This window comes from Nematostella vectensis, chromosome 5 (assembly GCF_932526225.1).
Source record: "Nematostella vectensis chromosome 5, jaNemVect1.1, whole genome shotgun sequence".
Classification (NCBI taxonomy): Eukaryota; Metazoa; Cnidaria; class Anthozoa; order Actiniaria; family Edwardsiidae; genus Nematostella; species Nematostella vectensis.
This window is the reverse complement of record NC_064038.1, coordinates 15,798,358-15,821,415: the sequence shown is the minus strand read 5'-3', so window position 1 is coordinate 15,821,415 and position 23,058 is coordinate 15,798,358. Positions and strand designations below refer to the sequence as shown.

The following is a 23,058-nucleotide window of genomic DNA, read 5'->3' as shown; positions in this document are numbered from 1 at the left end:
GGTAACTCGCCTATTTGCAGATGACACAGTGGTCTACAGGACCATTCGATCTCCAGCTGACCATGTGTCCCTCCAACACGATCTCTGCAACCTTGAAGCCTGGGCTCGGACTTGGCAGATGGAGTTTAATGCCTCTAAATGCCAATTACTGCCGATCACCTTGAAGAGAAATAGCAGCTTGTTCAACTACTCGCTAGGCTCCCAGCTCCTGAATTCTACAGACGAGCATGACTATCTAGGGATCCGCGTTGCACACGATCTCCGCTGGAGTAGGCATTGTTGTAAAGTCTCTTTGAAAGCCAACAAGACTCTTGGATTATTACGACGTACCCTTAAACCCTGTTCTCAGAGTGTAAAGGAACGTGCGTAATTTTCAATGATAAGACCGGTCATGGAAAATGCTTCTCCAGTATGGAACCCCTTCACGGATAGAGACATCAACAAATTAGAGCAAGTGCAGAAAAATGCGGCGCGTTTCGTTACTGGTACCTACGACCCCAGGGCAAGCTCATCTGACCTTGTTAAATCCCTGAATTGGGACTCGCTTGAAGTGCGACGTCAGCTCGCCCAACTATGCCTCTTCTATAAAATCCGCAACAATTTAGTGAACATTGCTCTACCTCAACAATTTCAGCCAAACCTTCGACCGTCCAGAACAAACTCCTCTAAATATAACCAGATTCAGTCCAATGTACTTTCCCACTCATACTCTTTTTTTCCTAGAACTATCAGGACTTGGAACTTGCTTCCCTCCGAGGTTGTCGAGTCCTCGTCGATTGACTCCTTTAAATCAAGTGCACTGCCAGTCTTAAGATCCTTACGGATCCCTGGCCACCTTCGCCGCCTATAATACCTTGGCGCCCCCTAGAAATAAGCGCAAGCTTTAATAGGGTCTAACATTTAAGCATTTAAGCAAAAGAATGGAACCGCGCCACCCCTAAGAATATACCTGCATCTGAACTCTATACCCAAAACTCCACCAAGAATAGATAGCCCCCCTTCCCCCAAAAAAAGTAACCCAAATCTGAGTTCTATTCGTAAATCATACAAAAGCTTGAAACTTGCCAGTCCCGTAAAAAAGTTTTAGAAGGAAAATTTGCTTATCAAATTTAATTTATTTTTATTCCCTTTTATAAAAAAAAAAGTCTATCCTCCTCACCTCCAAGGCCCTAGTCATCAAACCCGGTACAATTTTACTTCCTTGTCTTCGCACCTTGTGTGAGCACACCACATGTGACATGCCCTCAGTCATCACAACCTCACTCCCCTTACCATGCATTTCTCAACCTTTAATTTTACACTCTATGCCTTTTCCTATTTGTCTGCACACACCATAAAATAGCTCTCATTGAGTAAGCGCATTACATAGCCACTCAAACCAGTGCCCCCTCTAAAATCTAATGCTAGAGGGGCATAATATGTTAAAATAAGCATTTGCGATAAGAACCTTTTGATGAATTAGCCCCCCCCCCTACTCATCCTCAAAAATACCCAAACCTGAGTTCTATTCATAAAATATACCAAGCATAGAAACTTACCTCCCAAATAAATAACCAAACCTAAATTCTATAGCCCAAGCATACAAAATCTTGCTATAAGGGAGCTTCAACTCTCAGATTTGCTTATTAAATAAAATCAATTTTATTCCATTTTTATAAAAAAGACAACAAACAAACTCTGTGCAATAGGCACTGAGATAAAAAAATGCTCCTGAAGTATCACCAAATATAAATATTTATTTTCCATACAGTATGATATCTATGACTGCACAATCATACTCCTAGAATATCCAAGGCCTAGTAATCAAACCTGGTACAAGAGGGGTAAAAAGAAGGGCATAATATGCTAAAATAAGCATTTGCGATAAGGACTTTTTGTCAAATTAGCCCCCCCCCAAAAAAAAAAAATACCCAAACCTGAGTTCTATACATAAAATATGCCAAGTATAGAAACTTACCTTCCAAACAATTACTCAAACCTATATACCAAACACATATAAATTCTTAATATCACTGTAGTTTTAAAGGGGAGCTTCAATACTCAGACTTGCCTATCAAATCAAATTAATTTAATTCCCTTTTTATATAAAAAAAAGACTCTTTGCACATATAATAGAGACTGGCGAGAAAAATATAAGCCTGAAGTATCACCAAATATGAATAGATATTTTCCATATGATATCTGCTCTAGTGAAGCTTGGAGCCTTTGGTACCCAGGGTATGACTATACTCCCATTCTCCTATTATCTCCAAGGCCTAGTAATCAAACATGGTACAAGTTTACTTCATCTTCACAACCTGTGTCAGCACCCCCAATTAGACATACCCTTAGTCACTACCCCTTTGCCCTTACCATGCCTTTTCCTCACCCTAGTTTACACTTTATGCCTTTTTCCATTTGTCTACACACACAATGAAATACACCCTCAATGGCTCTAACTTGGTGTTAGAACCTGTGTATTAAGCACGATTTATGTGCTATTTATGTGCTATTTATTCCAGGATCAAATATAAACATTTAAACAGTACTTTCATGTAGTGTCTTTAAATTGCATACAATAAACAGTGACTCGCTGCCAATCTGTATACGATTTAGCTTCATTTTTTAATGAGACTCGCTGCCATTCTGTATAAGATTCATTTTAGTTTCAATATCACAGCTAAAATTTTTCTTGGAGTGCCTTCATTCCGAGTGCGAAAGCAAGATAAATCCAGGGAAATTTTGTGCATTTGTATGACTTGATAAAACGTACTACTAGATAATTGGTGATCAATGTTATAGCCTGCTAGCAGTGGCTTACCCTTCCGCGTTCATTACAGTACGATTCGGTGAAGTCGTGAAAATAACCCTGCAAATGAGGTCTATTGCCGATGAGAAACAACACAAATAGGGTATATATGACGCACTGAGTCGGTGAAATCCCTGCTTAAACAGATAAGAAGAAATCACTGCTACAGAGAGTTAAAAAGCGGCGTTCAACATGATTTTCCCGATTCAACGGAACCGCCATTTTGTTTTCCCACTCTGAGTTGAGGCGTGTCCGCGTGAGACTGGGCATAGTAATACTCATCTCTGATTGGTTAATCAGATTGTTTATCAAATATAACCAAAAATGGTAATGTTACGCACTGCTTATTTCATATTGTACGCCTTAGGAGGGAGCGCTTATTTCATAATGTACGCCTTAGGAGGGAGCGCTAATTTCATATTGTACGCCTTAGGAGGGAGCGCTTATTTCATAATGTACGCCTTAGGAGGGAGCGCTTATTTCATATTGTACGCCTTAGGAGGGAGCGCTTATTTCATATTGTACGCCTTAGGAGGGAGCGCTTATTTCGTATTGTACGCCTTAGAAGGGAGCGCTTATTTCATATTGTACGCCTTAGGAGGGAGCGCTTATTTCGTATTGTACGCCTTAGGAGGGAGCGTTTATTTCGTATTTAACGCCTTAGGAGGGAGCGCTTATTTCGTATTGTACGCCTTAGGAGGGAGCGCTTATTTCGTATTGTACGCCTTAGGAGGGAGCGCTTATTTCGTATTGTACGCCTTAGGAGGGAGCGCTTATTTCGTATTGTACGCCTTAGGAGGGAGCGCTTATTTCGTATTGTACGCCTTAGGAGGGAGCGCTTATTTCGTATTGTACGCCTTAGGAGGGAGCGCTTATTTCATATTGTACGCCTTAGGAGGGAGCGCTTATTTCGTATTGTACGCCTTAGGAGGGAGCGCTTATTTCATATTGTACGCCTTAGGAGGGAGCGCTTATTTCGTATTGTATGCCTTAGGAGGGAGCGCTTATTTGAAACTGGGTTTAAAAAAGAAGCATCATTGAAGTCTTAACATCGACCAAATTAACCCCCCCCCCCCCCAAAAAAAAAAATAAAAAAGAAACAAAACTTGCACTCCGAAGTAATAAGCGAAGTAATAAGCGAAGTAATAAGCGAAGTAATAAGCGAAGTAATAAGCTAAGTAATAAGCGAAGTAATAAGCGAAGTAATAAGCGAATTAATAAGCTGAAGTACATTTCTAGCAACTACACATTACAATGTTTTGATTCGTTCCCGATACACCCTTCAGGTTTTGCCCTGTTTTTTTTTCACGTGTTATGAAGGAATTGTTAATCAATGCAAAAGTCGTTTCCGACACGTCAGATATTTACTTTCACTTTCCATTCGACATTTCACTTATTTGCCTTACGTGGATCTCTTCATTGTTTGACTAAGCATGCGTAGTTACTGTTTAGCAAAACAGGATTTATATTTGCCAGGCTTAAAATAACAGTTTAACGATTACCTTTATCCTTAATCTTACCGCTGTAACATTACTTAATTTTGCATATTACTATAGTCAAACTCTTCCTTTTATACTGCTTTGCTATTTCTATCGAAGGAATTTATTCTAAGTCATTTATTATTTCATCGTTGTTTTTCTTCCCAAAGTCAACACCCGATCTTCTATTCTTACATCATCCTTAAAACCAGTTTGACCAGCTTATTAATGAGATTAGTATAAATTGAGCAGCATAGTAACTAGCTCTAGGATTGTACTGTAACTGTTGCGAGGACACTACACGGCAGTGCTCTAGGTTGGTTTAGTCAGGACTCTCTAAAGTTGGCTTCGTCAACTTTCCGGGAAAGAGATGTTCTTTCACTACCTTACGAAAGCACTTGCCTTCTTACAGCCAACCTCCCGCTAGCCAGTGGTAGCTCTACCATTTGTAAACACTCAAGCGGTGCAATAAAGAACAACGAAGACGGTCAACCCTTGCTCAGCGTGTACGATCCCCTGCTACCCCCAATATCATAAAAGAACCACCCAAAACCTCGTAACACACGTTCTATACTACTCGTTGCCATGAGACAGCAGGTCTATGCCCAATATGGAAAGACCTCTGCTAGCAGTAGACTGATTTGCTTCTTTCTATTTCGGTAGACTTTGCACCAGGATACAACTTGGCATACAAGCGTCCAACAAAACAATCAAGCACCTGGGGTTCTTCCTCTATGTACAAGTCAAGCCATGCTACGGATGGTCGGCGTGACACTGTTTCACACACGGCAGACGATGACTTGGTGCCATGGTTACAGATAGACCTTCTTGCAGAGATGCTCATCTACAAAATCTCCCTTGTAAACAGAGATTCTTATCTTGATCGATTGCGAGACATCGATATCCGCATAGGGAGTAACGAAGAGTTCCTTTCCAACCCTAAATGCGGAGATACGATTAAAACTGCATTACCTTTGGACTCTTCGTTTGACTGCACTCCTCCCATGAAAGGACAATTTGTCAGCATAAACAAGACAGGCGTACATCTCAGTTTGGGAGAAGTAAAAGTGTATGGTAAGAATGAAATGATTAATGTTATACCTTTCTCCGTTCAAGACGGATAGCTTTAAACACGTAATTTTGTGGGTTATTTACTGCATACGATAATACATATCTATCTATTTCGGGAGGGCGCATGATTCTCCGCTCAAAACACTCAAAACGAAAGTTGTCTTAAAATGATAGAAGACGTGACGGGACGTGAAATTAATTTGCATGATCCAGCCGCTCAAACCACAGGTAGCCCAGGCAATAGTTTTGAAGCTTGTTCGTAGCTTGAAATCGGCTGTTCTTCTTAGGTAAAACGAGTCTATTGAAGAAGTGAGTTTTTGTGAAATGTTGCAAATAAAATTGCCAAATTACCCTCCCACCAAGTGTAAAATCCGCGAGGCTATCACCGGCGCATACTAATCTGTTATATAAATTAAACTGGAATAAGAGAAAACAGATTTCTTACATAGCTCCGAAAACTAATATTTCTGAATCTCAAACCGTAAAAAAAAAATATGAAATCCGTATCGAATGCGCCATTGACAGCCTTGCGGATTTTACAACTTGGTGGTGTTTGCTTCACTCCCTTGTTCAGCCGAGCGTAACTAATTGTCCAACGGCGTCGGTCAAGGAGGCAAATGGCTGCTTACTTGTTTGAAAAATGCTAGCGGCCAGGGAAAATAGTTTAGCTTGGATATTTTGACACATTTCGAATGTAAGTGTACCCTAGGACTACGAGATAAAAATATTTCGTTTGTTGTATTTTCCTCGCGAATTTCAACGGTATTTGAGTGAGACCGAAAATGGCGCCTCCAACCTTGTTTCTTTCCTTAATAGGGTGAGTGAAGCTGTATATTTCGCGAAGGAAACCACCCCCAAATCGTTATTAGACATACATTTGACAATAACAAGAAATGTTCTAAGTTTTAAGGCAATTTTACTGGCAACATTTCACAATAACTCGCTACTTCAATCTACTCGTTTTACTTCTAAGAAGAACAACCGATTCCATGCTACGAACAAGCTAAAAAAAAAACATTGCCTGGGCTACCTGTGCTTGAACCATGAAAGTTTTTAGCGAACACATCTTCGCTGAAGACACTTGCACAGAGCACTCTTTGTTAGGAAGTCCATGCCTATACGATACCAGAAAACGCTAGTCTGAACACGGGGACGTCAAGAGCCGTGCACGGGGCGATTGTTTAGCTGTGGCATATTTTTGACCGGCAAAGAAGTTAGTATTTCCATCACGTATCGCTCGATTTTCCGCCTCGGATTCACGTATTAAAAAGTAAAATAGCAATACAGTTGTGTTGTATATCAAGGTCATGTGGCAAACTTCAAATGTTCCCAGGCCGTTCAACATTGCAATAATTCTTGAATAGCCACCAAACCTGTGTTGACTTGCTTGAATGTGGAAATTCAATTTGTTTATGATAAAGCAAAAATCCCTATAGTTGTTTTATTTCCTCACTCTAGAGGTTTCCCAAAACCATATGTTTCCCCCAACTTTTGTCTATTCCAACATTATTTCTCTTTAGGAAGCAAATGTATATTTGATATTTTAAAATATTTTGATTCAGAATCAATAAATAAAAAATATGCTTACAGCTAAATAATCGCTGTCTGTGTCCCCGTGCACGGCTCTTGACTTCCCCGTGTTCAAAGTAGCTTTAACTCTAAAGCTTTAACTTTAAAGCTTTAGCTTTAAAAGTATGTTTAACTCTTGATGCATCTCCACACATAATCTTTCCATCTCCGATTCTTCTTGTCTTGACTGTTGACCCTTTGATTTCAGTGATGATATAGATGTGCGGTTCATATGGTGTTTGGGCTTTTGTTTTCTTGTCCCGCTTGATCAGAATGGCTTGTCCTACTGCGAGCTTGTGTTTTGTTGCCCTGTGTCTTATGTCGTGGTACATTTTTGTTTGTTCTTTGTACTTGTATTTCACTATCCTGTGTCGGTTTGTCTGTTGGAAAGTGTTCCAATTTCGTTCTTACTTCTCTGTTCATCATCAATTCATAGGGTGTCTTCTTTGTAGCTGGGTGTGGTGTGTCTCTGTAGGCTGATAGCATGTCGTTTGTCGCTTCTTGTACATCTATGTGTTCTTGGTTAGCAATAGTCGCTATCTTGTTTATAAGCTTGTTAAAGCCTTCAACTTGGCCTTGAGCTTTCGGGTGTCTTGGTGTGATTTTCTTATGTCTGAATCCTTCTCTGTGAACTCTGTGAATTCTGTGGAATTGAACGGTGGTCCGTTGTCGTTTGTACGACTTTTGGTACACCGTGTGTAGCAAACATCTTCATAAGTTTCTTCCTGGTTGGTTTAAGTGCTGTTGATGTGATAAACTCTACCTCCGGGTATCTTGAATACTGGTCTGTGACCACTAGTACATATTCGTTGTTTAGAAATGGTCCACAAAAGTCTGCCTCCACCGTTTCCCATGTTTTTTTCTGGTAAGCTTGTCATTTTAGCTGGCTCGGTGTGATGTGTGTTTGTTGATACCTGGCAGCTGAAGCAAGAGCTAACGATGTCCTCAATACGCTTGTTCATTCTTGGGAACCAGTATTTCCGCCTTAGTAGCTCCTTTGTCTTTGTGATGCCTAAGTGTCCTTGCTTGTGAAAGATTGTGATTATCTTGTCCCTCAGGGATTCAGGTGGAATTATCTTGTCCAGTCTTAACACTACGTCGTCGCTTGTGTAGATCTCTGCTCGTAGATCATAGTACGGTGCTAGGTCAGGGTCATTTTTGTCCCATTGTAGCGTGTGAAGTACTGTCTGTAACTTCTGCAATACTCGGTCTTTCCTTGTTGCTGTCTGTATGGTTTCCATGACAACTGCGTGGTTGGTCTCTATTATTGCTTTGATGTAGTGCTCGCTGTCTGATTGCTTTTCGTCTGGAATCGCATGTCTTGATAGATAATCCGTCATATTGGATTTCCCTGCGATGTGAATTGCTGTGAAATCGAGGTTTTGCATTTTCATCACAATCCTCTCTATACGTGGCGGTAACTTCGCTCTTGGATTGTTCAACAGCGGTAGTAATGGCTTGTGATCTGTCGCCAGTTGGAAGTGTGGTGATCCTAGGAGGTACATGTTAAGTCTTGTGGTAGGAAATTCTGCTGCAAGTGCCTCTCTCTCGATTTGTGAATAGCGTTTCTCTGTGTCTGTCAGCGTTCTGCTCACAAAGTGTACAGGTTGGTATCCTTCGTCAGTCTTCTGAAATAAACCGCCTCCTAGTCCAGTTGGGCTGCCGTCGCAGATAATCAGCGTTTGCCGTTCAGGTTTGTAGGGAATCAGGACTGCCGTAGTTATCGCTCTCTTCAGGTCTACAAACGCCTTTTGCTGCTCGTCGTTCCATTCGAACCTTGCGTCTTTGTGTGTCAGTCTCCTCAGAGGTTCGCATCGACTTGAGAAGTTGGTGATGTAGCGAGACAGGTATGCCATCATTTGAAGAAATGATACAAGTTCCTCTTTAGACTGCGGTGGTGCGCACTCTCGTACTGCTTTTACCTTGTTTGGACTGGGTTTAAGCCCCTCTGATGTGAAGAGATGTCCGTGGAACTCGATGCTTGCCGAACTTGCATTTCTCTCTTCTCAGTGTTTAGTTGTGCGCTTCCAGTCGCTTTAATACTCCCTCGAAGTTCTTGTTGTGGTCGTCTTTGTTTAGTCCACCGATAAGAATATCATCCCGATTGTTTAGCACTCGCTGGAGTCCTAAGAGAATACGGTTCATTTCCGCGTCAAATAGCTCTTGGCTGTTAACGCCGCCGAACGCTAGCCGTCTGTACCGATAGTTGCCTTCTGGGGTGGAGAATGTCATAAGCTTTCGCGATTCCTCGTCAAGTGCAAACTGGTGGTATCCGTGATTCATGTCTAGTTTGCTAAACATTCGACAGTCCTTGAATGTTGCGATGAAGTCCTCGGTAATTGGTGCTTGGACTTGTCGTATGCGCTGCATTGATTTGTTGAGCACTCGGAGATCCAGGCCCACTCTGATGTCTCCTGGCTTCTTCGGTTTTGGTTGGACCACTAATGGTGAGCACCATGTTATCGATTCGTGTTCCGGGACAGGCTCCATGATGTCGTTATCGACGAACTCTTTCATCCTTTTCTTTAGTGGCTCTATCAGGTGGTATGGAACTCGCCTCGGTTTCTGGATGATAGGCTGTGCGTCGTCTTGCATGGGTAGGTGGATTTCGATATCTTTCCCGTCTCGTCGTGCTTTTCCGATCCCCGAAAAGAGCTGTGTGTAATTGTTGACTATTTGATCCAGCTGCTCGTTTCCGGTTTGTACCTTGTGTATGTGTTTGTTGGGTTGCTTCAGCCGTCCGGTTGCATCGAATTTCACCATCCCAAGTTCTTCGAGTGTCTCTCTGCCCAGTAGTGGTAGCGAGTCGGTGGTTCCGCCGATAATTGCGATCCTTGCTACGGTACTTCGGGTCTCATTGGCTATGGTCACGTTGATTTCACCGATTACGGGAAGATCTTCTGTAAGCGTTTTGAGTTTCAGCGTTGTTTTTAATTAGCTGCACTTCCGGTTGGGCGTTTTGAAGTGTTTTTAGATGTTGTTCGTCCATGACGTTCGCATCGGCTCCGGTGTCCGGTTCGACGGTTGTTTTAACTCGTTTATCCAGATCCTTCATTTGTTTGCTTTCGTCGAGGATGGTACTGTGCTTGTCTTGCGGATATTCACATGTTTGAGTATCCGGTTGATATCTTCGTCGCTCTCTGTTTCGCTTGATTCGGTGTCGCTTTTTCGCTCCACCTGTCGAATCTGTCGGCGTCCTTTTCCTTTGTTTCGGCTTCCGAAGTTCCTTGATTGATGTTTCCCGCGTTGGTCTTGCCGTTCTGAGGTTGTTTCGTCTTTTGTTTTTGCGCAGCTCCTACACATTCGAGCGTAGTGATTTCTTTTCCCGCATTTGTGGCATTCTGCTCCATAGGCTCTGTGCCTGTGCTGTGTTTCGCTCTGCATCGGTCGCATCCTTTGTGGTGTTGGTCGCGCGTGTTGCTTTGTGATTTGTTTCACCCTTTGAGATTCCGACTCCTTCTTAAGCTTCCTTTCGATGGCTGCCGCTTGCGCGCTTGATTCTTCATCTATCGCTGCTTCGTTTAGTATTTGTGTCAGAGTTAAGTTCTTTCTTATAGTCTTGAGTCGTAGTTGAGCGCTTCTCATAGTCTTGATTAAATGATCTCGAATCGCCTCGTTCTCATCTGTGAATTCGCATTTCTGCGCTACTTCGCGGATCCTTGTGTAATATTGCGCCATGCTTTCTTTGTCGGCTTGGATAAGGTTTCCGAACTGGAATCTGGCGTAGTCCTTGTTCTTCCTTTGGAGAAAGTTCTTATCCAGCTTCCTTATAAGTCTTGTGTAGGCATTGTCTCCGGCTTGTTCAGTTAGCTCAGGGAGTGAGTCTTCAAGGTCGGCGATCTGCGGGCCGCCGTAGATTATCAGGCCGTCTTTCCTTGTTTCTGGTTCTGTTATTTCAAAGAAGCGAGACTGTCTTTCGATGTCCTTCTTCCACTATCCCATCGGATTGCCGTGTCATTGGTGTCGGTGTTGATGTGGAAGGCTTTGATACTGAGTTGTCGGTTTGCTACGGTGATGTTGTTCGGGTTGGTCGCCGCGCTACTTGCGCCCGAACTCGTATCTCTGCCGTGTCATTTGTCATTCTTCTACTCTTCTGCTTTGCTGATAATTCCTATTCCTCGTCGCCAAATGTTGTGACCTTATCGTGGTTCTACTATGAGAAAGCCATGAGTGAAGACGGTACGTGTTTATTGTAGATCTGTGTGATTCAACTCTTTTCTAATCATACATGTGCTGTATGCTAATTACAATATTTGTGATCATGTGATTAATATGACGTAATCATTAAGATATTAGATTACTACAGAAAGTAACTCTGCAGCGCAGATTTTCGCTAAAAACTTTTAGGATTTGAGCGGCTGGATTATGTCGAGACAGGAGTTTAGCAACATACTTCATGTAGTGAGATTTTTAGAACTCGACTGGGCGTGAGAGATGACGATGAAAATGCTAATGACATCAACGAAGTACTAGCCTTGTCGAATGTCGAATGACTAGCCTACTTGTAGGCTTTGATAGTTTTTCCGGCACGAAAACCCCGAAAACACGACGTTCTCATACCATGGCCGCCATTTTGGATAACGCGCTCCGCAGTTTTTTGCTGTTTTCTATTTAGGTTTTTACAATAATTAGCATTTCATATATTTGAAAATGGCAACGTTTTCATGGGGGAGCATCCCCCCTATACAACACTATTTACACCCCTGAAAATCAACACCTTTCTTGGCTTGGTGGTGTTTAAGGCCAGCTCCGACGCCCCTTTATGGGCATGTCTAAGTCAGTGCCCCCTCTCACACAATAATTTAGCGTGCGGAGGGGGGGGGGGGGGGGGGGGGAGGGAGAGCGGTGTCTGTCGCCCCCTCCCCACAATTTGAATTTGGAACGGCGACACATTGGGTTAACATAATAAAAAGCATATATTTTTTTTCTTGGCAAAGTGCCCAATCCCCTTTCTTTGTTTGTATATACAGCACAACACCGTAAAAAGTGCTCGTTATTATAATTGTGGGTTTACTACATTTGTGGGCAACTTCTCATTACATTTCTGGGCTTTACACTTATATTATAGAATTTGCTGGTGCTCCTGAAAGAACGTGCCGTACGCAGAGCATCTCAAGACTAGAGTATAGTTTCATTAAAATAACCGCTTTTTTTTGTTCTGGGGGAGGGCCTTAATTTTTGGTCGCAAAGGCTCTAATTTTTTTAACTAGAAATAAGTCAACTTAGCAGTCCTCCCCCAATAACTCATGACCTTTCCCTAATGGACACAAAACTGCTAAACCTAGCTAGAAAGCCCCAAAACTCCCTCGTGTTGTTGGCAATGATGTTGTTATTAATGCTTTTACAATAGCGTTAAGAGAATGTTTCATGTGTAAAACATGCTTCGACTGTCAAATGACGTCGTCCTGGCAACTGTGTGATGAATACTACATTGTTTAGTGAAAATGTGTATTGTTCTTTTCCCAGGTTATCGTCCGATCCCATCAGAAGCCGCCTTCTTATTCCAACTGAATGAAAATCAAATATCTAAAGTGAAACAAAACCAAACCCACTTTGCGTCCTTTTATTACCCACGTGGTGTCATGTTCGGTGCGGCTGACCTTAGAGTTGACCTTGGGACAAGGCAAGCTTCTATTGGACAAGATCTAGGCGCTTTGGCATACGACGATACCCAAACAAAAACCTTAGACCTGAGCGATGTAGAGGTCTTAGCTATAGAAGGTAAGTCTTAGATCCCAATATATGGGATACTAACAAATGCGAGTAGGCTTTAGCACAGTTTGAGGTTAATATCTAAACGAGGGGCCCATATCATAACACCAGGGCCACGAAAGTGTTTTACTATTCACATGAAAGTTGGCTTATTTCACCAACCTCTGCAGCTTCCCTTCTTACCAATGTGTAGTCTTGAAGAGTAATTTACTTCTCGAACCCCAGGTTCGCTTTTATTTCAATAAAACTCAAATAATCGTGTTTGGGCGTAAGCATATCAATAAGAAGTTGAAAGGCTGAAATACATAAAAGTGATAATATTGTTATTTAACATCCTGGTGCAAAGCAAAGCAATTTGAATAGACACCGTCACAGTTGAAGTTAATAAAAAAATGCGTTGAATACTTTGCCCGGCAAACAATAATGAAAGCCAGATATTATACGGCTGCGTCTCGTCATCACCCACCAAACGCCTCTAAGCAAGGGGAATCGAGATAGATAGGAATTTCTTTTTCGTCTTATCAAAGCTATCGGGGTCACAATTGCAATATGGGTCCATAAGGAAATCCTTCGCCGTAAAGGAAGGTTTACGTTAACGAGGTAAGAATATATTGAAAAATTACTTAGAAAAAAGAAAAACGAAAAAAGGAAAACGGCATAATCCCGTTAGCCGGCGTTGGAGTTACATAGAAAAAAATATTACCCTATCCCCAAACCCTAACCTAACCCCTAAGACTTACATAGGGTAACATAGGGTGATAATGCAGTAAATGTACGAGGCAAACCCATGTGACATCGGTTTTGTATTCCTGAATGTATTTTTGTTTAGAGACAATGTGTGACCCGCCGTGCTTGCGAGGCGAGCAGTGCGACGAGGAACTTGGTGTCTGTGTGTGTGACGACAGCAAGAGAGACGTGGAATGGTGCAACAAGAAGAGAGGTGCAGTACTTGCCCGCTTATAAGAGCCTACAGTAGCGACTCTAGGGGAGGGTCTAGCGGGTTTAACATCCCCACTCCCCCGGTTTGGAATTACCCCCTCCCTCTTTTGTCACTGACCCAAACCCCTCTTTAGCAAAAGCTCGATCCGCCCTTGACCTAGAATTTAAGAACTTGTTAGCCTAAAAATACCAATAGCCTCCCGTTAAATAAGAACCTGTGTAGCCTAAAATTTGAAACAGGTTCTTATTTTAAAATATATATATATATAAAATGATGGTTAAAGGCTTTCATAGAAAGTGCTCAATACTCGAAAGTAGAGCGGTGTATAGTGTTGGTTTGAGAAAAATACAAACTACATAGGTTTCCCTACAGGTCTGTTTCGTGGTTGCCCACTCATCAGGATATACTCATCCCCTGATGAGTGGGCAACCACGAAACAGACCCGTAGGGAAACCTATGTAGTTTGTATTTTTCTCAAACCAACACTATATATATATATATATATATATATATATATATATATATATATATATATATATATATATATATATATATATATATATATATATATATATATATATAGTGTTGGTTTGAGAAAAATACAAACTAGGGAAATCTATGTAGTTTGTATTTTTCTCAAACCAACACTATACACCGCTCTACTTTCGAGTATTGAGCACTTTCTATGAAAGCCTTCAACCATCATTTTATATATATATATATTATACATTATTAATCAATATCTTTAGCATGATAATAAGAATTTAAATATATTACCGCATTTCTACCAGCTATTAGTATATTAACCAATCAACAATCTTTTTTTTATAAAATAAACTCACCTCCTTCCCAAGCCCCTTCCCCCTCCCCCGTAAAAATTCGCTTAAAGTTGGTTCTCACTTGGACGTAAGCGCAAGCGCAACCCACGTAATTTTCCGATTCTCACTAGAATACAAGCGTTAGCGGAGGCTTACACGCGCGTGCATTACAAAGAGAACCAACCTTTACTGTACTTAACATTATTGCAAATAAACCAACCTTTACTGTACTTAACATTTTTGCAAATGAACCAACCTTTACTGTACTCAACATTTTGCAAATGAACCAACCTTTACTGTACTTAACATAATAATAATAATTATTATTATTATTATTAAATAATTAATAAACATTATTGCAAATGAACCAACCTTTTCTTTTTCCTTTAATAACATAGCAAAGATTTAATTTCCGAAAAAGTGATTACATAATCATCGTGCGTGCGCAGACACACGTGCTCAACACACTGGCAAAATCTTTATTACGGGATTTCGAGAACACTTTTCTCTACAACATATGACAATCCAAGAGCAATCTTACGGGTAACCTACTACTACTGAGTAGAAAATGGAAAGAACAGTCTTTAAAAATTTTCTACAACAATTTTTCCAAACCAAGATTGCTACAGCTTTCACGGGGTTACACTTGCAGTTTTCAGTGATCACTTTTTTCCATCACAACCTGCACATTTTGGATTGTGCAGTTACTGAACAAGGATCCAAATGGCATTCCTTGGCTCTTGGTAACATCAACGACCACATTATTCTGCTGGACAGCCGTCGAAAGACTCACTGCTGCTTGTTGAGGATTCATCGGGACTACGGACTGTCCTGAGGTCAAACTGCGTGAAATAACATCGGAGCAATGGTGAAGCTGCTCTGTGGACGGCCGTGTGTTGTAGTGCGCCAAGCTTTTTAAGCTTTGCTCGTTTCTATGGCCAGAAATGGCCATAATATGGCGGTTTGGAACTCCATCATTAGACATCAAAGTGATTGCAGTCGCTCTGACACAGTGGTTTGTGTATTGACGTGAGAGGTTTGCTTCACGGCTTATCTCTTTCATCATACCGTCCAGTTTGTTTACTCCGACAGGCTTGTTGTCAAACCACACGTCGTCGTCGGGACACCAGCATTTCTTTGGATAATGGAAAAATGTTTCACATTTGGGATTCAGTTTCGAAGTATACAATTGAAAAGCTTTGAAGCCGGTCATATGGGTTGTATGTCTCGTACAATTGGGTTTGTTTCTCTAAACTCGCGGTGTCGTTCAATCCTCCAGGATGGCTCTTTGTCGCTTCATCGTGCGACATAGTTACGTAGCGCCGGCCGCTTGCATCTTGTTCAACAGGAAGCTTGTTTTGTTTTTTTCAACGCTCGCTGACCCTCTCTACCTCTTCTACAAAAGTGCAGGACCACGTGGAACCACACATTTCTTAGGAGACTGAGATGGTGTACCCGGAGAAAGTGCTTTGGAATTTTTGAGCTTTTTTAAGTCTTTATCCTCGATGGCGGGTTTGTGCTTGGTGTTTTTAAGTCCATTTCTCTTCATCTGTACAAGCTGAGCATCCAGCAACTGGTTTGACCGCTTGAATCTAGGGTCGGTAGACAGCTTAAGGCTTCCCGACAAGGGTGGCTGGTTGAGATGGCGTTCAATGGCATGCCGGAAGACGAGTAGTGTCTTCTTGCTGTACATTTCTCCGTTTATTTTTTTGCTTCAGCGTAAAAACGACGGAGGTTCGCATCAAGTTGTCCAAGGCTCATGTCTTCTACAGGAGTATGTATTTGTTTTTTCTTGCACCAAGCTGTAATTATACAGGAAAAAGGTTAGAATTGATTGTTTGTTTATAATAAATCCACAAAGTTCGCAAAACTGTTTCATTGGTATTGTTGTTGTTGTCACTGTCACTGTTACTATTTAGTAATTTTACCGTAATTCTTAACAATTATCCTTTCAAATTGCACAATTCTTAATAATGTTTTATTTCAAATATATAGCACCGTACCTTTAGACGTGGAGACACACCAGTTTGTTGTCTTTTTTGTCTTTTCTGGTTGTTTCTCCGACAAAATGTTCCTTTTCCGACAGATTTGCAAATCGGCGACTTTCGCTCACTAAAAACATTGCCATTGGTACAACATTTTCCCTTTCTTCAAGGGAAAAACACGGGAAATCTGCGTCCTCATTCATCATATGTAGAAAGATGCAGCTCAAAAAAGAAGTATAAAGGTTGTAGAGTTACCGAAAAGTCGCTACTAGTATTTATCTGGCGAACTTTTTGTTGTCAGCAAAGATTTTTTTCCTTTTATGATATATCCCTATAGTATATCCATTTCTTGTTCATAGAAAATTAGCCAATCAGAGCGCGTGTTAGAATGTAGCTATGTTATAAATTTTCTTATTGTAGACTGTCATGTTGCCATCTTCTTCCTTTTGACTTTACAAACAGTGATATATTACCTTTTGTTTTCTAGAGCTTTACACCAAGCGGGAGGATTACTGTAGAGCGATCTGTGGCTCGGTGAGATGTTATCCGCGACACGACACCAACGTACATTCAGAAGAAGATAAATGGAGATGCTTTACCGAAGAGTCTCTAACGTCAGACAGACAAAGCTACAATAAATCTTCCAACTCAACAAAATATTACACGAGGGACGAGGAATTAAGAAACTTTGGCAAAGGTAATGTTGTACACCAAACGAAGCTCGGCTAGTTTGAGTGACAGAAACCAGAAAGCAAATTTCAAAAGCTGAAAATTATTGTATAGAGTTCGCAGAAATCACATTAAATTATTCGCAGAAAGATGAAGAAATACAATGATCACTGCTATAGCAGGAACCTGAGGAAAAAAAATGTATATCTTTGGCGGGGCCAGAATAAGATACATGTTTGTGCTGTGATCATTTTATAGAATTTACAAGCTTGTTTTCCATACGATAACGCGAGGGGAGGTTTCTCTTTTGACTTTTTTACTGAAATATACAATGCTTTAACCATAACAAAATACAAAACATCAAAGCATCAAATTTTACAAAAGTTGATTTGTAAAATGACCATCGAAAGCTGGATTTGTACTCCCGAGGTTATAGATCTTCACACTAAAATGGCATTTTTTTGGTCTTTTTATCTAGAATCATTGACTTCACGGAAAATCGGCTTCTAATTCCATGTGTTTTGGTAATTTCCCGACATAATGATTTTGCAACGCGCGAGACAATTTCAAGTTTGCTGAATAATTTTATTTTGGATAGAAAAAACAGCATCAAATCTTCTCTTCTTACGAAAAAAAACGACAAATCACTCTAGAAATTTACCTGCATAATCAGCTTAACGTATCCACATTCAAGAAAAGTTCTTTAGTGAATATATCTTATCGTCTGTGAAGGATTTAAAGCGAAATAAGACATTTTATCAATTCGAGTTGAGAACGACGTATCAATTGGGATTAAATTATTTTACAAGATTATTGGTCAAAACACAGATAATGTCTTCATTGGAGGTTCTGTAGAGGATTAAAAGCGTTGTGTGTAAACACAAAATGGAGTTTATTGAATGATCATGAGCGAACAAAATCTTCACGAACATCGACAAATGTCAGAAGCGAAACCTCGCCTCGTGCAACCGTAAGCCGGTAAGGTAAATAAAATTGGAAATTCTATTGAGGAAAACAAATAAATATTTCCCAACTAAGGGTTGGTCCGTATCCTGAAATACCGTGACCGAGGTCTTGAAATAACTGACCGAAGCCGAAGGTCGACCTTCAGCTGGTAAATAACATATATTTATCATATGCAAAAAGTTTTGGATTTGGAGATCATAAGGCAAGAGGAGGGGGTGGGGGAAGGGTGATTCTGCGCTTCCTGTGTCCGTCCTTTGCTACGGTAAATGATCTAGTAAACGCCCGGGGCGTTTATCAAATTTCGACGGTCCGGCGGGGGGGGGGGGGGGGGGGGGGGGGGGGGGGGAACGTTCAATAGATAAGAGGCGTTTATTAGAGAGGGGCGCTCTTTACAAGCTATGAAAATATAACAAACCCAAGTGCAGTAGGTTTCTAGTCTCATCAGGATCCAATTAAATTAAAGCTCGCGTATTAAAAGCATTTCTTAAAATTAAGCAAGTGTCACCCAGTAGAAGCCAAACTCAGAATTATTAAATTTTATTTATATTACTAAAATTACTAGGCGGTATATTTTAAAGCTGGGAGAGGGGGTAGGGGGGGTTATTACAAACTTGTTAGCTCAGGGGGCGTTCATTAGATAGGAGGCGTTCTTTAGATAGGGGGTGTTTACTAGGTCATTTACGGTACGTAAGAGGTTCATTTAGGTGTCGATAATATCATATAAATACTCTCTTTCCAAGACTTTCCTGAGCTCATTTACGACACGTTGGTAGTCAGCGCTGCGTACTACTGGTCATTTGACGATCGTTCAGATGTCAAGGAGCTGAACAACGCAAATGAGCACTGGACCGAGGCACCAACCGCGCAGTCTTCAAAAGGAATTCTTAATGGAGCCGTAGCATTCAACGGATCATCTTTAAAACCAACAATTCTCCTCCAGCAGCCCCAAGAACCAATGCACTGTCTTTACAATCAACTGTCACCTTGCAGTGGTGGGATCACATTTTCAATGTGGCTAAAAATCAAGCCAAAGCCACATCAAGTGTTTCTCTCGACAACCTCTGCTTTAGAAGACAGAGGTTTTCGGATCGTTGGTCAAGCCCAAGATGGTTTGTCCCTTGTGGCCGTGTCAATAATCGGAGATCTACACTTTGTTGAAAAGAAAGCGAAATTCCCATCGTTGATATGGACACATCTCATTGTTAAATATATATACAAAGGTTTTGAAGAATTGGTCAAATCGCTGGAACTGTTTATAGATGGAACGATAGTGACAGAGTTTGTGTCAAACTATATATCCTTGGAGAAGATAACCCCGGACGTTTTTCCGTCCTACATTAGCATAGGGGAGGCGGATGCGTCATATGACGAACTCTTGATTTTCATGCGAGCACTTCCTGCGTCAGAGATAGAAAATCTATACCAGTACTACAAAGGTAAGAGTTACCTGTAGCACAAACAGGGAAAAGAGGGATATCATTGTTGATGTTGACTATTGCGATGGTCATGTTATACACGAATTCTTTGTTGCGCGACCGCCGAGAATCCATTTCTCGTCTAGGAATAGCGCGTAGAGTCAATTATAGCACCTAGGCCAATCACTGCCCTCGCTGTGTGCAGTCAAATAGTTTATGACGCGACAGTCAAAAACATGAAAGCTATCGATAGGTTAATTGACTACGCGCTATTTTCAAACCAGAGAAATATTTTGGATTCCCCGAGGTCTCGCAACCACGAATTCGGCTATAACGATTATGATGCTGATGATAATATTGATAGTGACGATTATGATGCTGATGATAATACTAATAATGTTGGTGGCTATGATCATGACGATAGTGATACTAACAGTAAGAATAAAAAAATCGACAAATACAATTTATTTTTCTAGTTTTGACAATTTTTCTGTCAAATTAGAAAAACAATATTCTATTCCGTTTAAAAACGTTCCTTAAACCAAAAAAAAATTCATTGATACGAAATTGTTAAGTTAAGTAAATTTTTCACATGGAAGGATGTTACATTTATGCACATTATTTATTTTCAGGTGCGCCAAATCTGATTGTTAAAACTACAATTGGATCAACTAAACCCTGGCAAGTGGAATACCTCAATAAGTATAGTGAACTGTCGAAAGCATTCGCTCGCGAGGTAAACATAATTTATACACCATTTTTAAATAAGGTTGCACTCGGAAAATCTCTGTATCGTAACCCGCAATGCTTCATGGGTACGATGTAAATAAGCAAATAAGCGTAAATATTAAACAAATCCAGGTATCAAAAGCTTTATAATTCTGGTTTGCATTCTTATGGCCATTCCCATGGCTTTCAGATACAAGGAGTCAGCCGTTTATACGCTACCCATGAACCACCGCGGGCTACAACACATGGGTTCTCAAGTGCAACCTTACTAGACATAGGCGTATATTGTAGCCTGCAATGCAGGTGTTTAGCCGATGTTTTTAAAAAGAAAGGAAGCGATAATCATAATCGCTCGACGTTAAAAAAACACCGGGTAAACGCCTGTATTGCAGGCTAATATATGGGAATGCTACTGATATTCATGATAAGACATTATGTTTCCAATACTAACCACGATGGTACTGCTGAAGATGACGCCCTGATGGTTGTGGTGGTGTTGGTGATATGGTGTGCTGACAATAATGACAATGAGGATATTGATACAGCGACGACGTGATGAGGGTCAAGATAATGGTGTTAATGATGGCGCTGGTTTCATTTTTGTTTATGGTGATGGAGTTGCCATGGAGATGGTATCCTGAGTGTTGCAGCCTGTCATTTTCACTCTTTATTACCTTAATAAGGGACTCCACTAAAAACCTAATGGTTTCCTTCGACTCCTTTTAATATGTATAACTAACGTATTTTAAATAACTAAACATGTAGTAAACAAAATATATAATGATGATGATTGATGGCGACGAAGATGGTGATGTTGCTTCTGCTGATGGTCATTATAGTAAAACAATAAACAAAGATTGTATTGAAGATGGCGCCAATTAAATTATGACGACAGAGCTCGTACTTGGTTTTTTTTACAGGTGTCAGACGAACTCTCCATTCAAAACGACACTCGCCAGGAAATCACTCGGATGTGGTCAGTCACTAGGACCATCGCTTTTCTTCAACATCAATATAATTTATCAGAAGTTAGAAAAAAGGTGTAAATAAGCCAATCAGCCTGATATAATCAAAGACTTTTGTGACAGCTTACCGCTGTTGTTCTGTTTTGAATATTCTAAAAATAATAATATTTTAAAAATATTATGAGAGCACAATTTCATAGCATCAGTGTACCGTTTGTTGTAGAATGGACTGAAGTCCCTAGTAATTCAAGTAGATTTAGTTCGCTTCTGAAATGTACATCTAATTCGGGGCAGCCAAAGATTCGTCACGTACATACACCTATTTCAAATAAGGTTGCACTCTAGAACCCATGTGTCGTAACCCGCGGTGGTTCATGGGTAGCGTTTTAACGGCTGATTTCTTGTATCTGAAAGTCGTGTGAATGACCATAAGAACATAAACAAGAATTCTAAACCTCTAGAAACCTGGATTTGTATTTTATTTACGCTTATTTGTTTATTTACTTGATATCCATGAATCACTGCGGGTTACGATACACACATTCTCCAAGTACAACCTTATTTGAAATAGGTGTATAAGTATTGTACAGTATTGAGTTTATTCTAGTGTGGTTCTGTAACGAACCTCGTTGTTTTCATAGGAACGAAGGAGGAAAGATCTGGTTCAGCTACTTACTGAACTACAACAGAACCGGGTACTCTACTGTGGCACCGCTTCTCGAAAGCATAAAAAAATCATCAACTTTTCATTTGATAGATATCGATGTCAACGATGGTAAGTTAATAGGAGAAGGATTGGGGAGAGGTGGGAAACAAACTTAGTGACCAGATTGCATGTGCAAAATACTTAAGGATACCGTAGACCCAAGCGGTAATTACCCCAATCGTCCCGGCAAATCGCTCACGCTCGCGTCGGATTAAAGCAACTGCCGACAAACTATATATCAATTTAAAGCTTTATAATTGTTCTTTCCTCCTAAGATAATCATTTTCTATACGCGCTTAATTTTGAGTGCTTTTGCCTGGTCCGAAGTGCGAAATCGACCACATTTAAACATGCGAATTATTTATACACACCAAAAGCGCGTAACCTCCCGGGATCTGCTTTATATATTTTGTCATGTTCTGAACTGACAAACCGTGTCTACATTTGGCGTCACACAGCCTCGTTGATAAATAATCAAGGGTCAAAGTTAGGCGTGGAATAATTTTGCTTCTTTGGCTACAACGCGCTAATTAAATCCGAAGCAAAAAAAGCTATTGACTATCCGCGGCACGGTGTGACAGAACAATATCTATACTAGACGCTTGCCAAGTTGCGCAGGAATCGGGCGGTTAGAAGTGTACCTTAAATTCACATATTTAGAGTAAGACGGGGTTAAATTTGATTGCGAGATATCGGGGATTAAAGTTGTGTTAACATTAGAGGCAGCGTGACAGTAATGACAGAAAGAGCAAATAGAGCCGCGTATGGCAACCAATCACATTGCACGCTGTACACGCAGCGGGAAAACTCTCAGGCGCTTAAATGTGATAGCGCTAGTCGTGCAAGTGAAGGAAGATGCCTAGACCGTAGCGAGCTTACACCGAAAAAAGGATGAGCGCGGAAAACTTAAAAAGACCGCGAACGGAGACAACTCTCTTTTTTGGGCTTTCTTCCTCACTTAGCCTTCTTCGAAAGAAGCCAAGGATTCTTACTTAATCTTGGAATAGTTTACAACTATGCAAAATTTAGAGTAAACGCTTATAAAGTTGATATAAATACGGATAAATCTCGGATAAAACGTCGATAATGATACTGACGCGCTTGTATGCAAATTAGAGAGAAAAGCAGTAAAACTAAGTTCCCCGGATGTTGATCGCGGGACTTTGAGCTAGGTAAACAGGATTATGGGATTATTGACGCCTTCGAGAATAACGCAACACTTGTTCGAATTCGGTTTTTCTTGAAGA

General features: G+C 40.7%; 1 protein-coding gene across 4 annotated transcripts in view; it reads left to right on the top strand.

Annotated features, from left to right (window-relative positions):
* The window catches only part of LOC5510390, a 68,998-nt gene that overhangs the window by 24,246 nt on the left and 21,694 nt on the right, over window positions 1-23,058 (top strand). Inside the window, exons 1-9 of one of the 4 annotated variants that reach the window (XM_048727985.1) lie at window positions 4,404-4,772; window positions 4,930-5,340; window positions 12,373-12,627; window positions 13,448-13,558; window positions 16,849-17,058; window positions 18,737-19,432; window positions 20,044-20,147; window positions 21,061-21,116; window positions 21,747-21,880. In XM_048727985.1, the coding sequence (XP_048583942.1) occupies window positions 5,001-5,340; window positions 12,373-12,627; window positions 13,448-13,558; window positions 16,849-17,058; window positions 18,737-19,432; window positions 20,044-20,147; window positions 21,061-21,116; window positions 21,747-21,880 (1,906 nt within the window). In that variant the 5' untranslated portion in view covers window positions 4,404-4,772; window positions 4,930-5,000. Of the gene's footprint in view, window positions 1-4,403; window positions 4,773-4,929; window positions 5,341-10,946; window positions 11,086-12,372; window positions 12,628-13,447; window positions 13,559-16,848; window positions 17,059-18,736; window positions 19,433-20,043; window positions 20,148-21,060; window positions 21,117-21,746; window positions 21,881-23,058 lie in introns of those variants that run through there. The other 3 variants (XM_048727984.1, XM_048727983.1, XM_048727986.1) reach the window with 3 other exon arrangements.